Source organism: Takifugu rubripes, chromosome 1 (assembly GCF_901000725.2).
Source record: "Takifugu rubripes chromosome 1, fTakRub1.2, whole genome shotgun sequence".
In the NCBI taxonomy this organism is placed as follows: domain Eukaryota; kingdom Metazoa; phylum Chordata; class Actinopteri; order Tetraodontiformes; family Tetraodontidae; genus Takifugu; species Takifugu rubripes.
In genome coordinates this window covers 19,805,928-19,821,575 of record NC_042285.1, presented here as the reverse complement: position 1 = coordinate 19,821,575, position 15,648 = coordinate 19,805,928, and the positions used below count along the sequence as shown (strand labels likewise).

Here is a 15,648-nt window from a genome sequence, read left to right as displayed (position 1 = left end):
ATGCATTCTGGAGGTTCTGGAGAATGAACTTCTCTCACAATTTAAATCTGCTCAAATTTTGACACCCTCCTACTTTCAAATGACAGGTTTTTGTGCACATGAGGCGGTTCCACACTTTGCAAATCAGCAATTTTTATTGTCGCAACTCAAAAAAATTGACATTGTTTGATTACAGAGAAAGAACTGGTAATATGCCGAAACAACCCACATACTGTACACTTAAAAAACAAAGAATTCCATAGTAAATTGTAGGTAATATACCACATCAGATTATTAAGTACTCTTGGGCCTGTTGGACAAATGGTTGGCTGTCCCTTCAGTAGTTGCCTTTTGGTTTCATCTTCAGATGCATTGTCAGTACATTAAAAACAGAACAAAACAATCTAACAATAAATTCTGTAGTGCAGCAGAACGGAGCGAGAAATGCAACTATTGTGGTTTTGTCTGTTAACCTGCCGTCTGAATACACATCCGTCGGAGCAGAGTCGACCACGTGTCCGTGCATGTTCGTCTGATGACACGGTGCACGCTAACGTCTCCGTGAGCCAAGCATCTGTCTGACAGGTGCACGCCCTCCACCCAAAAGTGCATCTTAGCAGGTTACCGTGTGAGATTGGATCTGCTGCTGTCAGACATGTGTGAAATGGTCACCGGCAGCCTCTGCTCTCACTCTTTGCCTTCTCGCTTAGGCACAGGAAAAAAAAAGGGAAAAAACAACAAGGCACCTCCAACATTCTGAAGCTTTTGCACTGTCGAGAGCAGCAAATTGTACACAGTAGCATCTAGGTCTCATTTTGTTTCCTGCACTCTCCAGTGCCAGTGTGGGAATGCAGAAATACAATCTATTCTCCATTTTACATTCGTTTTGTGAGGGGGAAAAATGTGCTTACCAAACCACAAATAAATGTTACATTTAGAGACCTCAGGGATTCGCCTCTGGTGACTGGAGTTATGAGACTGGCAATAATTCAACCATGAGAAATGAACAATCAAATTAAATACATTTTTAATAAATAATGAGGTCAAGGCTGAACGCAAAGGTAACACGGTGTCAAATAAAAAAGAAAAGAAAAAACATCACTAAATCTTTCAAGGCTACATCTTAATCACCTTGTGCCACAACCTGAGTACGTCTCTAGATTTCTGGGTTGTGTCCTGATCTCCAGTTGTGCGCTGAAGGCCAGGGGACAGCGGTGGGGGTGAGGGGGTGAGGCAGGAAGTGAGTCGGAATGGATGGTACTGGGAGTTAAGGAATTCGTGCTGTGTTCCTCAGTCTGTGTGCCCTGAACTTCTCCCCCCAGTCTCACCTGCCGGGGGGGGGATCAGCTAACACTGAGCTGGGCAAAGCCGATCAGCTTCACCTCGTCGGGGATCTCAGTGTCATCGCAGCCGGATGCCTGTGAGGAGAAGGAGGAGGAACACGTCAGCAGGGTCAAGAGGGGGACTCTTTTCCATTCTGCAATTCCCAACAACAGAGCTAATCCTGAGAAATCTCTGCAGCCGGGAGACGAATGGTGCTGAGTGGATTTGGCGTTGAGAACATACTGAGGGGGAGGTTCATTTTTCACTCTTTCTTTTGTCTCCGTGCTGAATCTGCCCCCACGTCGCTGCTCGCGTGGCTGAATGGGACGTCATGCTGCAGCTAACTTTCAACACTTGAAGGAGCATCATTAACAATCCCACTTAAATCAGGGAAGGTGGTATTGTTGGCAGCGTCTGAACACAGACCAACTTTAAGATGCACCATTAACGAGATAATATCGAAAGCAGCATCTTTAGATCTGAAGGTGCCTTTTTTTCGTTCCAGCCTGCCTGAAAATTGATGCTGAGATTCACAGATATTACACCTTTTACATCCACACAAAAGGACTCTTGGAAAGAGTGAGTCTGCGGTGAAAGCTCTTAGTTACAAAGCTGCTTCGGCCCCATACATTTTCATCTTAAAAGCTTTAATAACGGCTCCCCTAGCAAAGGTAATTATTCCTATTCTCAGAGAGAAAATGCTCTTTTTTTACTGTTTGCAAAGGAGTTAACATCTGGAACTGGAAGCATGTGCAAATGTCTACATGCTGTGCACAGAGCTGAAGCGCAGATGTTGTTTACACAGAGATACCCAACCAATGATGCTAATAAAACTTTGTACTTAAACAAAAATATCAGTGAAGAGGATTTCTGAAGACAGCAGGCTGAATTAAGTTTCTGCTTCTCTCCCTCAGAAACTCTGCTCTAGTTCTCTGGACATCACTGAATGATCTTACGTCATTGGTAGACAAATAAATGCCTGGGTGTCATCAGCATAAAGAGGAAAGTGACATCATCAAAGCGCTGCCTCTATGACAGGCTGAAACTATTGGCTTTGTTTGTGACTTTAATAACTCCAGCTGTAACATCCGTCACAGGCTGTTTCATCACTGAGCTGTTTATGGCGATGCACCTGCACCCACCCGGGGGGTGTCGTCAGCCATCAATCATGCCGAAACTCACCAGCCTAAAGGTCAAAACTTTGTAGGTAGTTGGGTTGTCTATAATCTTCTGAAGGTTAGCAGCAACTGGGAAGCAGGGGGCAAATCATAAAACATAATGAGTGATGAGATACAGTAAAATCATAATGAAGGTAATCAGTTTAAAAATGTGATTCGGTAGTGTAGGGTTTTTCTTAACACGGTAGAGCAGAACATTACCAACAACAACATCGTGCCCGTTGACCAGGCCGGCTGAGAACAGCTCCTGGGAGACGCCGTGAGCCGTGTCTGGTGGAGGAATAACAAGACAAGCGTGATTCTCCTCAAGAGGCTATCGCATTAGATACTGAGACAGATATTGTCAAGAGCTCAAACACTGCCGTGAAGCACTGCACACACACACACACACGCACGCTTTTACACCCATACAGGCAGGTTTCTTACCTCTACCAGGGGTGAATTCAAATCGGATGTCATTCAGCTCTTTTCTAGAGTTCCTGGAAACAGAAAATAATATTTTATTGTATTTAACTGGTTTTAGCTGAATGTTAAGCATAGACTAACACCCAATGTAAGCAACTAGTAGAATTGTGAATATTAGTAGTGTCGAACCAAAGTGCTTTTACATTTCTGGCCACTTGGGGCAGTAGAATTAATCAAAAACAGAATGACAATCATTAACATTATCCACACAAACATAAAAGAAAACACTTTAATTGTCTATATTTGTCTGAGGATTTTATGCCCAAAATGATGACTATTTTAACAAAAAAATAAAGTTTATGGTCAGGTTTGTCTGTTCCGGGCTACCACAGGAACATGGCGACGCACCGTTCTAGCTAGATCATCCTCTCTGTTACCCTGCTTTGGGTTTACATTTTTGCAGGCAGAGGCATAATAAAACGAACAAAATCCTAAATATGAGAGATCAGCAGTGTTTTTCTGCATAGTGAGCAAATCCTTATCATCCATAATCTGTTACCGCTCCTCTTTGGCCACCTGAGGTGAGAACAGTGTCCTGAACGGTGTCACTGTTTCCTCGGTCCCACAGCAGTTTCATCACTATTTTGTTCTTGACACTTCGTGAATTAACTTGTCGGTTTGAAAAATACAGTCCGACGGCAGCGAAACACGATGAAATGCGAAACAAAACAGAACAGGCAGGTGTGAAACATTGAAGAGAGCAGTATGGAAATGAGGGCAACCTTAGAAACAGCTGCTGGTTTTTGTCACATATGACGGACTTACAGGCCTGAATTGTTGACAGCCGCAGAGGTGCTGACAGAGAAGCCCACTGGTATATTTAGAATCATGGAAAACTCTCACAGAAAATGCCAATGAACAAAGATCTACCGGGACTCAATACCGTCATTTTGATTTAATGTCACAGATGATGCTTTTTAACATACAGTCACACAAATGAGACTCCCAGCATCCCAGCACACCGCTGAGCATAGAAAGGGCAGCCAATTATAGCAGCTTAATAAAACCTGGCTGGAGGTTTCAGAAAACCCTGTTGCTGATTTTGATGAACTCAAACTGGAAATGGTGCAATCTTTTCAGAGCGTACCTCTTTGTGTTTTCCCAGTAACTTCTGAGGAGCTGTTTGCTGAAAGGAATATTCCCTCTCAGTTTTACATGTGGAACACACGTTGTGCTCAATTGCACCAAAATATAGTGTGAGTGAGGAATCGCACAGCGTAGGAGTATTTAATGTATGGAAAATTCAGGGATGGCTATTTTCCTGCTATGCAGGAGGCACCCCCACGAGGTTTTAACTGACACGTGTGTGACTGTCAAGGTCAAGGGCATGTTTATTTATAGAGCACCTTACAAACAACCTGGGGAGACCAAGGTGCTTCACATAGAATGAATAATAAAAACAGGACGATACATTTAAAAAATAGCTGCAATTTCAGAAGTTACATAGAGAAGAACTTGACAGAATAAAAATGATTGGCTCACTGAGGTCTGAAAGCCTGAGAGAAGAAAGTAGTTTTGAGAGAAGATTTAAAAGCCTCTGATGAACAGATGTGCAGCGGGAGACCATTCCAACCATTCCACAGCTTGGGGGGCAATGACTGCAAAGTTATTGTTGGCTAGTTTTTAGCTTGCATTTAGGGACAACCCGGTTTAGCTCATGTTTAGTTCAGACCTGAGAGCTCTGACTGGTCTCTGAACATGTAAGAGTTCAGATAAATACACAGGAGCCGAACCATTCAAACTTTTAAAACCAAACAGCAGCATCTTAAAATCAATTCTAAAATGGAAGCTAGTGCAGAGAGGCCAGAACTGGGGTTGTTTGCTCCCGTTTCTTTGGGTCTGATAGAAGGCGGGCAGCAGCCTTCTGCACCAGCTGCAGGCATTGCAAAAGCACAGATCTAAACCTACACACGAGTGTAGCCTTGGGAATATCAAGGCATGAATTAGCTTTTCCAGGTCAGAGACGTATGGTTTTACCTTGGCCAGAAGGTGGAAAAAGGCACCTTTGACTACAGAGCCAATTAGCCTTTCCAATTTAAAATCACTGTCAAACATAAGCCCAAGGCTCTTAATGACACTGTGATGGGAAATGCAGACCATAAAATGCTGCACACTTGATTGTGACTAGAAAACAATATTAATAGTCTGTTTACCATTTACCTCATTTCCATTCGATTAAGCTATATAGTCATTGTGTTAATACTTATTGTGTATATTCTATTTTGATGAATCGGGCATTTAATCATTCATTCTGTCCCTTTCTGACAGTGGTTCAAACTGCAGCAATCAGCTTCTGGTATTTACTTCCAGTTTGCATGTTCTTCTATCTGTGAGGGGTTTTCTTCTACTAAGACCTGCTCACAGCACTGAACAGGGACCTTAAAATCTCCCTTAATACAAACCAAGTGAAAGAGATGGTGTGTGTGTGTGTCCTGCATTGAAACCTGCACAATAGTCCCTCCTCTTAATGGCCACCCCACACACCCTGTACACACACACACACACACACACGGCACTGTTACTGCATTACTGACACTGGTGAAATGCTGGATTGAAGAAGGGCTTTATTTGTCTCAGGTCAACAGAGATCTTTGGGAAAGTTTAATGAAAATGTATGAAGAGATTTGAGGAACTGTGCTGACATTCAAACACTTCTAGTTGCCCTTTACAAAGAAGTGCGACATACAAAAACTACAGAAATGTCACCTCTGGACTGTCATCGATTTGCATATGTTCTATTTTGGCTGTTGTCAGTTCGACATTGCACCAGCAGCGATCACACTGTGAACTGCAAACTGCTTACAGCAGAATACAGCAATGAATAAGATCCAGGCAAAACATTCAATCAAGATGCTGCTGTTCCCATCTCTGCTCCTGAGGGGATCTTATTAACATAAACTCATGTTAATAAGATGAACTCCCAGTTCGTTTAGAGGAAATAACAATTAGATATTTATTTTGTCTCTCAACTGCAATTACATCCTTTTATTCACTCCTCTTTTTAAATATATGAATATGAATATGTGTCATAATTATAATTATCATGGCTAACATGACTGACATGATTACGATGAGAAACACACATTCTGAATGACAGCTGATAACAGCCTTCAAAATGTACAGCTTAAATTCTTTGCATACATTTTCCAGGGAAATACATTTATTCAGCCATCTCCTTATGCAGCCTCTTATGGATGTTTCTTATTTCACTCAAATAAATAGAGAACATGCACAGATGAGGGCATCAAGAGGGCATCAATCATATGCAGCAGCATGCAAATGTCTATTATGAATACTGTGCACAGCCCTGACTGACTGAAGCTACAAATGCTTTTTTCCTGCAGAAAAAAATGTGAAACTTTCTCCCTTTCTCATTGTAAAGTTGCCAAGACAACACTCCTTCTACATTCAATAACAAATGGTCCCGGAGCGTTTGCGGTATTGATCAACACATTTAATCATCTGTGTCTCTGAAATGAACACTATAGCACGCGTTAAAGGGCAAATACGTAGAGGAACCAACTAAAGCATCAAAAAGTGCTGAGAAAAACCAGCAGACTCAGAACAAAGACAATCTGCTCCAGAACCACTAGCTGCCTCCCAGTTTTTGTGAGGTAGCTCAGAAGAGAAACTGGGTTTCTAGTATGTGGAAGAGCGCGTCTGTTCAAGAGCACTCGAGGGTGCATCTCATCAAGGAGCTACGGGCAAATTTCCAACTGTCCAAAAATGCACCGTCCCCTAAAATGTCCCCTTTTTGATATTAAGATGTTTAAATGACGAGTGCTTACGTGATGCTTGTGTTCGCCACCCAGATTTAATCAGGAGTTCCCATATTATTAATAAAATGTGTCCATGAGCAAATGGTGCTACAAAAAGAGGAGAGCTCACTGTAGGGTACAGGCACAGAGCCAATTCTAAACACAGCCAGGGAGGTCAAATCCAAATCCTCCTCCATGGTAGGAGAAATTAGTTTTCTGAATAGCCTGAAGGGTCACAACACAGGCACTGAGAGAAGAAATGTAAAAGTCTGCTGTTTCTGCTTTTTTTGTCTGCTTTTATGCAACAGAAAAAAAGGTTCCTTTCAGACAGTCATTTCATTAGCAGCCACTTACCTTAATCGTAGAACCATGTTCACAGCACCTTGACTGTCGGGCGCATCCTCGAACGGTTCAACCTGCGTGAGAAAGCGTCCACAGATGAACAGAAATGTCACGAGCACGTGGGTTCCACAGCGGAGCAAAGCTTCTGCGATCAGAAAAGAAGCACCATGAGTGAGTGACAGCACATTAGGCTGAGCGGAGGCAATCACGTTCTGAAAAATGTCTCTTGCTTGATGCAACTGCAGGGTAGGTGGAGTAGGAAAGGAAGAGGGACAGTAGTCACCAAGGCATTCTGTGAGGATGTGCAGCAGTTCCCGTTGCCTCGGCATTAGAGGTAGGAGTGCTGAGTAGCTGTGAGACGTATTTCCTGACTGGATCACAACAATGCACCTCAAAATGCTTTGGCTCATTTTCAAAATGACAATAGCCTCAGAAAATGGGCCCCAGTGTCACTGAGTCTTTAGAAAAGGACACACTCGGACACGCTGGCACTGCCGAGCAGAGGGTAATTTACTCTGAGTTATTAGAGAAGCTCGCGCGCCCATCGAGGAGCAGAAACTACAGCAGAACAGGCAGAAGCAGAGCGTCACCAAGGTCACTGCTCCATGACAGATTAGTGCTGCAGATGAATCCCTCACCTGGGGATGCTGAATCGACAACCTTTCAATGGGGACGTTGTTGGCATTCTCCTCATTCTGAGAGAGACGAGAGCAGACAAACACCTCTGAATGGGCCCATCATTTAAATCAAACTGTAATTACACAATTAGACAGTTCAACATAAAAAGAAGCAGATGCCCCGATTATTTTAAGTGCGCTTTAAAACCAGTTTAGGAGAGAGGGAGAGCTGACTCACGTCTTCTTCCTCGTCTTTAACCCTTCGTGACTGGAGGGAAGAAATAAAACACTTTCATATTTGAAGTTGCACAGCAGAAATAGAAATCTATTTAATAGTTTCTCAAAGCCTAAATAATGAAACCCCTTAATACATTTTTCAGGTTTAATATCCTTTTATCCTATCGCTCGATCTGAACTTCTTTTGACTTTTATGGGGGAACTACAAAGTGGCGTAGTAAAACCAGCAACAGTGTGTTTTCACACAATCTTAAGGAAAGCAATTTTGTCTTTCTTATTTTAGATTGTTAGCTAATTGCTCATGTAGATTCCCAAAACATTTTCTGCCAAAAAAAAAGAATGGAATGATCAGGAGTAGGAAGGAAATGGGTCACATGGGAGACCTGGCATGCAGCAGAAATCATAAAATGTCAGTAACTCTCTTTGTCTGAGACATGGCTCCACATAAAACAGAAACATATTTCTCATTAGACAAACTGAGTGTTTCTATGCTGTATTGTCACTTACCCTTCCCTGACTTACTGCTGCCTGGCCTTCCTCACTGCCCTTGTCCAGCTCGTCATCACTCCACTCCCAGTCTCCGTCCACTGTCTTGTGCAAGTGTCCACTGGAGCCTGGAACTCTTCTCACCTGGACACGCATGTGACAAAGTGATGAAAATATCTTAGATCACTGATGATTAACTCGTCTGCATTTGGAGCACTATTGGTACATGTTGCTATCTTAATTGTGCCATTCTTGTCTTTGTTTCATGTGAATTGCAACTCTGCACATTCATTTCCTTCGGGATCAATAAAACTTCATTTTGGGCGTTAAGGCGCCCTCTGCTGGTAAATAGACTCACGTGCAGCACCAAGTCGGCGTTACCGAATACAAGCTTTTAAAACCTGCATCTTAAATCTAAAACCTGCATCTACAACTTCCCAAGAAACAAAAACCTATAAAAACTGACAGAACATTTTGACAGAAAGGAGATGTTCTCTTCTTCACTTCCCTTTTTGAGGGAAACATTAATGCCTCATTCTGTCCTCTCACTCTGATGACTGTGATTTGTGAAGAGCTGTAGGAGGGTCTATCTCATTGTCATTGACGAAAACATGAATAATAAAAAAATACACTGAATAAATCATCAGTGTATTTTACTTCTTGTAAATGTTGAATGATTTTGACATATTTAAAACCCCCGCATGCAATGCTTAGACAATGCATGCACCAGTAACACGAGGGTGGACTCTCTCATGAGTGGTTTTACCCACATAACGCTTGCCTGTGTTTACCAAGCCTGCAGGACAAAAACTACAGTAACATAATGGGTGCAAAGGGACAAACTGCTGCAGTTCCTAGAGGTCATATTGATCAAGTCAAGTTTTTCGGGGGGGAGGGTTGTACAGAAAGCTGAACAAGGACATTTGTGGCTTGATATGAGGTCATCATTTTAGCGTCCCTGCAAGCTTTGTGCTAAATGTAGAGAACGGATGACAAAGCATAAAACTGTAAGAACTCAGGGTCTGTGGCTGGTGATGTTATTGAGTGAATGGGATGTTCAACATAATTTTCAACAATACAAAGTGACAAATTTTAATAAATTAATGTATCAACCAGTGACAGAAAGAATCTGCTGTAATTTGTAGCTTTTAGCTTCTCAAAGTGAATATTTCCAGGTTGCTTTACGGTTACAATAAACTTAAGTTTATCTTAATCTTAAATTAAGAACACTACATAAAGAAAATGTTTTTTGTTTATTTTGGGAATAATAAACAAAAAATAATCTGTCTATCCATGGAGAGACTGACTGTGACAAATGAGAAGAAAATATTTTAAAAGTTAAGAATTGATCCATTTGTGAAATATAATGGATCCAAATATGGATTTTTGTCAGTATTTCCTAATATTACATAGATATAAATGGCAGCCTAAGATATAAAGCATGTTAAATCAAGTCTGAAGAAAAATGTGGCTCGAACCAACATGTACTTTATAACTAAGCAGTGACTTGGGTTCATTGTTATGAGAGCGTGATGGCCGTGATGAATAGCACACTACTCCCACCTTAGTCACAGCCTACTCCCCTTTATTGACACCCTGCTCTGTCTGTGCGTAAATGTTAACGTCATGCACAGCAGCTACCCTGCTGTCCACCATGCCCTCCACTTAACCAAGCAGTCAGTGAATTTCCACCCCTCTGCTTAGCCGCACCGCCTTCCGGCAATGACCCTCTGTTCCCATTACTGTGCTGCTCATCCGGGCTAATGTGAAGCCGATATCTGCTGTGCCTCAGAACTGCACTTCCTCTTAATAAACAGCCGCCAGTGTGCATGCGAAGACTAAAGCCCTTGGTTTAAGGGCTGTTGACGTGAGACGTCCTTCTATGTTCGGTGCGTGAACTGCGCTGCTACTCAACGTCAGGCGTGCGCAACCTTTGTTGACTGTAAATGTGACACTGCTGCAGACAGATGCTGTCATTCCGTCAGTCCTGACATAAGTTGTTTAGGCAATAAGGGAGATATTTTACACAGAAGCAACGTGAAAACATACCTTTTTGGCTCTTTGGGAAATCTTTGGTGCGCAACACAAAAGCTTTTCGACCAGATATTCTCTGTTCTGCAAGAGAGAAGATCAGAGCAAATGAAAGATATGGTGCTGAGAACATCAACAGCGGGATTTATTGTGCTTTTAAAAAAATACCTTGGCCTTTTGGAAAATTTTACATTTCAAAAGTTCTGCAGCTGTAGGCCTGCAATGAAACAAAATACAATGCATTTAATGGGTTTTTATATTGACCGCTGCTTATATATGCTCTGCTGATTGATCACTCTGAAGGATCAGTGCAGCGCGGCACTCACCTTTTGGCAGGATCCTTCTGAAGGCACATGGTTATAAGCTTTCTAAATGATTTCCCATATTTTTTCAGCAGCTCTTTGTCCTCCACACCTGTTTCTAGAGTAGGTGGATCATTCTGAAGCGTAAGCATTAAAACCTTCAAGGGACAGACTGATGTTAAAATTCCAGCTGAAACACACCAACAAGGTGTTCGGAACAAAGTTACATTCAGAGAGCGCTCACCTTCATGGGAGGGTAGCGGTGATAGGGTGCAGAGCCTGTGGCTAATTCTATAGCTGTAATTCCAAAACTCCATATATCTGCTTTAAAATCATAGCCTCGAACCTGCCGGAGAACCAGTGGGACCATTTGCAACGGCAGAAACACTAAATGTGAAGCCGTCTCCGTGTTCAGATAAAAGAGGCCTACCTGCTCCATCACTTCTGGTGCCATCCAACATGGCGTCCCCACAAAAGTCTTCCGTACTTTGTTTCTAGTCATGTCTCCACCCGTGGCGAGGAACGAGCTTACTCCAAAATCTGAAAACACATTAAAAAATCAAATCATAGCTTGTTTTTGATGTGACTTTTTAAAGTTAAAACATCTGAGTTGTTTTTACAGTAAATCAATAAACCATTTAAACCAATAAACCAGCATTTGTTCACCTGAAATCTAAATTTACAACTCATCTTAATGTCAGGGAAGGGTGGATGACCACATTTTTCTTTACATGCATAAATAAACAATAGAGTTAAAAATAAAGCTCACATCTGTAAACGCAATCAAAGCTGATATTGCTATACGGTTTAGCCTCACATCAACTGCAGGAAACGTACACATATGGGGCCCATACATGGAACCAAAGAGCAGAACAGCCATGAAACATCCATCAAAAACACAGCATAAGTGTGATTCTGGCATTAGATTTGGATTGCACATTTTCAGACATTTGAGCAGCACCAGAGGAGGAAGAAGAGGAAGCCTGGATTTGCTGACATCTCCCCTGACAGAACAGATGTGTATTTTTATGTGGGAACTATCCCTTTAAGAGCTGTGGCTGTCAGATCAGCAAAAAAAAACGCCCTGACCAATAAATCAGCGGTGATTTAATAAAACCCGTGAATTTAAACAGAGGTTGAGTAAATTAATGAAAACTAGCGTCAACAAACCTGCGATCTGAACCGACCCATCCTCTCCCAGGAGAATATTTCCAGCTTTCACATCCCTGAGGTTAAAAAAAATACACAAACAGAGTCAAACGACAAAGTCACGCAGAGCCGCATTGATTCTTCTGTCCATATGAACAAGTCCCACCGCCCAGCTGGAACTCTGCCCAAGGGGCCAATGGAGCTCTAACCTTTCATCTGTGACCTTGAAATTCACACACTTTACAGAACACAGCTGCCACATGGGTTGATGCAAAGCAGTCTTTCTCCAGAATAAATGTAAATGTTACCTGTGAATCTGCCCGTTTCTGTGCAGGTAGTCCAGACCTTCTAGGACTTCTTTGAGAATCGTAGCAATGATTGGCTCGTCCAGTGCTTGAATACTGTTGTCCTCTTTATTTGTGTGCTTAATTATATCAAGCATAGAGCCTAAAAACACACACCATGGGAAGACACAGAGAAAACACTGACTACCAGAAAAAGGCAGTAATATTCTTCTTAAGACAGCATAAGTAACAAATTGACACTTATTTTCTTGTTAGTTGATATCCGATCTTACTAAAAGCAGAACAAATGAACAATAATATATTTGACATGCACATCTGCCACTGCAGGCATTTATGTGCAAGTTATAACACCTGAGATTGTGGCGTGAATGTGGATGGAGCAAAGCATACACATGCTTTCTAATTCAATCCTGGGACAGGTGCGAGATAGTTGTCCTCAGCTCACCTCCGCTCAGAAGCTTCATGACCAACCACAGTTCATCCTTCACTACAAAGGAGGTGTAATAGCTGACAACGTTGGGGTGGTTGCACTGGCTCATTGCTTGGATTTCTTTCTGTTGAGATGCACAAAGAAGATACTTTTCTTTATCACCCTTCCTTAAATACTAAACTGAGTCCATTTACTACAAACTCTTCAGGAGCCTGTAGTAAAACCACTACAAAAAGGGGGAGAAGTGTACATTTATTGAACTCACCAACAGTTCATCCATGCTAGTCTGGCATTTCTCCAGGTTTATTCTCTTTATGGCGACACGCTCCTGTCTGGGGATACAGAGGGCCGCCTGCACCACAGCTGTGGCCCCGCTGCCTGGAATCACAAGCACAACACAGAAATGACAAAGTAGACAGGAGCAGGGAGGGTGGAAGGAGCACACGCGGAGCAGCATCCCGACACTGGCCCGCTCGTTTGGTTTACCCGTGTTTGTGTTTATGCGGAGGTATTCGTCATCATCTCACACGTGTGCTTCTCCAAACGGGGCGGATTGTTTATTTGGTTCTTTACAAATCAGACCATGCAGGAGTTGTAAAGTCATTCCATGGAGCTGTGGCATGTCACAGATGGCTGAACAGCTGCCAGCAGCAGATAAGGAGAGGTAGAAAATGTAGAAGACGTCACGACAACAGGGGAGACAGCAACTCACAACTGTGGTCCTCCTTCTTATCAGTAATGATACCACTGCACAGCTCATCTCCACAGTGCACGTTTTGGCATGAGGGAACTTCTTTCTTTTGTTTTTAATGTTTAAAACTTGTGTTGAACTAATCTGATTTTTTAAATGAAAAAATTACGGTAATAACAATTGTGAAACTCACATAAAGTCACAAACCTTTAAGAAACATACCATGACAGGCTGGAATTGTTGTCGTAAATGGTTGACTTTGTGCCTCCAAGTATTCTAATGTATTCATGTATCAATACACTGAGTGAATGTGTGTAAATGTGTCTGTTATAACCATTAATATCATTTACGTGTTAAAACAGTAAAGGACCAATAAACATATTTTTAGTCAATAAAATCTGTGGAAATGTGGAAATTTAGAAATAATTGACAAATAAGGGAAGAAGTGGTTTCCAATTCTCTAATAAAGGATTAATTGTATTGTAATTGCATCAATTTATTTTAAATAAATGACATATTATATCATAATGGAACTTAACTAAGTGGGGGTGGGAAACAAGGTATCTACAATGCTTAAATATAACTTTAATGTACTTTAAATAAGGGTTTTTTGTTTGCAGTCTCAACTCCAATAAAGCTCAGCTGTATCAGTGAGTTTTTAACTTTAATGTAGTAAAACTATATTTTTGCAATGATTGCTTAAAAAGGAATAGTAAACTTGGATAGATAGATTGTCTGTCACAATAGTTAAATACAGTAGGACTCAAACCTGTAAACATCACCTCTAATAAAGTCTAAATAATGGCTTTAACGACCCAAACGAACAACTAAGTCGGTGTATTCGAAGACAACCATAACCACGGCGAGAATATGGAATATAACCATTAAAAAAGTACAGTTGTTTCCACTTTCCTCATTAGGAACGTGTGCGTGGATGTCAGCGTAGCCTCCGCCGCAGCATCAGTGATTTAACGGCTAAAATGTCCACATGTAGCCGCATCGTGCTCTGTCACCTCAGTAAAAAGCCCAGCAGAGTTCCGTCTCGGTCCCGTTCTAGCTGACAGGACGCACACGGTCCCCGCAGACCGGTTGTCTGCTCAACATCCGCATTGCAAAGCACTACGAGAAGCTACGGCAGAAGCACTAAAAAGCCGGCGGGCCCTCGTCGTCATACTTTCTCCCGATAATATGGAGCTTCATCATCCTAGCCGGTACTAACCTATGACTTCCTGCAGCTCGTACGACTCCCTGCTAATTGGCCAGCTGGTTATCAGCGCTGGCTGCGGCTGGTGGACAGGAGCCGGAGAATCGCCTTGATCCGCCATGATGACGACGACGACGATGATGATGATGATGGTGATTCTGCGTTAGTTGGGGGCAACTCTGTCCGTCAGACAGACGGGAGGAGAGGGACAGACGGACGGACCTAACCTCGCCTCCTCCGCGCGAGTGTCAGCTGGCAACTGGAGTCGAGCGACTGCCGCTCGCGACGGACACAACCCGGAAAATAACGGACCCCGCGGGTGCACGCGCCAGCGCACGCGACCGGGCAGTGACATGACACTCGAGTGTGGTTCAATACACAACTGGAGGTCAACAGTTATTGTCAGTCAATCAATCAAGCGAGCACTCTGCCACGTGTTGATCCTGAAGTTTTACAGTGTTTTGGCCAATTGTGATATTTTAAGATTTTTTCCCGAACTTTGCCTAAATTTTATTTGACTGTGGGTTGGTCGAAACAATTCATCAGTTCTTTGAAAGAGGCAGTATCAGAAGTTGTGACAATGGAAATATGCCGACAGGCAGCGTTATAATCCCCGACCAGTAGGTGGCGCCAGCGCATCGCCATCTGTGTGGTACGATGAGGAAAAATGCTGCAGAATTAAAACACAACACACCGCTACGGCTGAAATTACCAGCGCATTTTCAAGTTAAATGTGTGAATAGTGGTACTCTAGGACATAAAATTAATGAAGAACTCTTAAACGTACCGCAGACTTGATGAGATCTCAAGTTTCAGAGAAATGCAAATAAAAAAATTACTTCTTTATTAACTTTTATTTACGACACATCACATGATTGATGCAATGATGCCTCATTTTATATGGATCTGTTGATTTATTTATTTTTATCTATATTTGTTATCTCCGGTGTGTCCGTACGCATTAAGAAACATTTAAATATTTAAAAATGTGTGATGAACGTTATCTTTAGGCGTTGTTTTTAATATGTAAGTGTACATTTTTAAATTATATCGTTTTCCCAATTAAAATTATTCTGGTTTAATCATAACACATTAATATTATTTCACAAGGTCAGCGTCAACTCAGACGAGGACAACAGCTCCGCCGGTAG

General features: G+C 42.1%; 1 protein-coding gene across 3 annotated transcripts; it reads right to left on the bottom strand.

Moving 5' to 3' along the window:
- Positions 1-115: 115 nt before the first annotated feature.
- On the bottom strand, positions 116-14,841 carry stk39 (serine threonine kinase 39). 3 transcript variants are annotated; one of them, XM_029843861.1, is made up of 19 exons: positions 14,307-14,486; positions 13,089-13,243; positions 12,868-12,980; positions 12,618-12,726; positions 12,176-12,314; positions 11,889-11,944; positions 11,149-11,258; positions 10,963-11,064; positions 10,743-10,876; positions 10,585-10,633; positions 10,435-10,500; positions 8,407-8,529; positions 7,901-7,930; positions 7,684-7,740; positions 7,058-7,119; positions 2,907-2,959; positions 2,682-2,750; positions 2,485-2,549; positions 116-1,397 (listed from the first exon to the last, which is right to left on the bottom strand). In XM_029843861.1, exons 3-19 carry the CDS (start codon positions 12,880-12,882, stop codon positions 1,323-1,325), a joined length of 1,314 nt encoding a protein of 437 aa, XP_029699721.1. In that variant the 5' UTR covers positions 12,883-12,980; positions 13,089-13,243; positions 14,307-14,486; the 3' UTR covers positions 116-1,322. The 3 variants fall into 3 exon arrangements, with proteins under 3 accessions (XP_029699721.1, XP_003977257.1, XP_029699716.1); XM_003977208.3 differs by lacking the exons at positions 13,089-13,243; positions 14,307-14,486 and adding an exon at positions 14,513-14,841; XM_029843856.1 differs by lacking the exon at positions 13,089-13,243.
- Between the last annotated feature and the right edge of the window lie 807 nt (positions 14,842-15,648).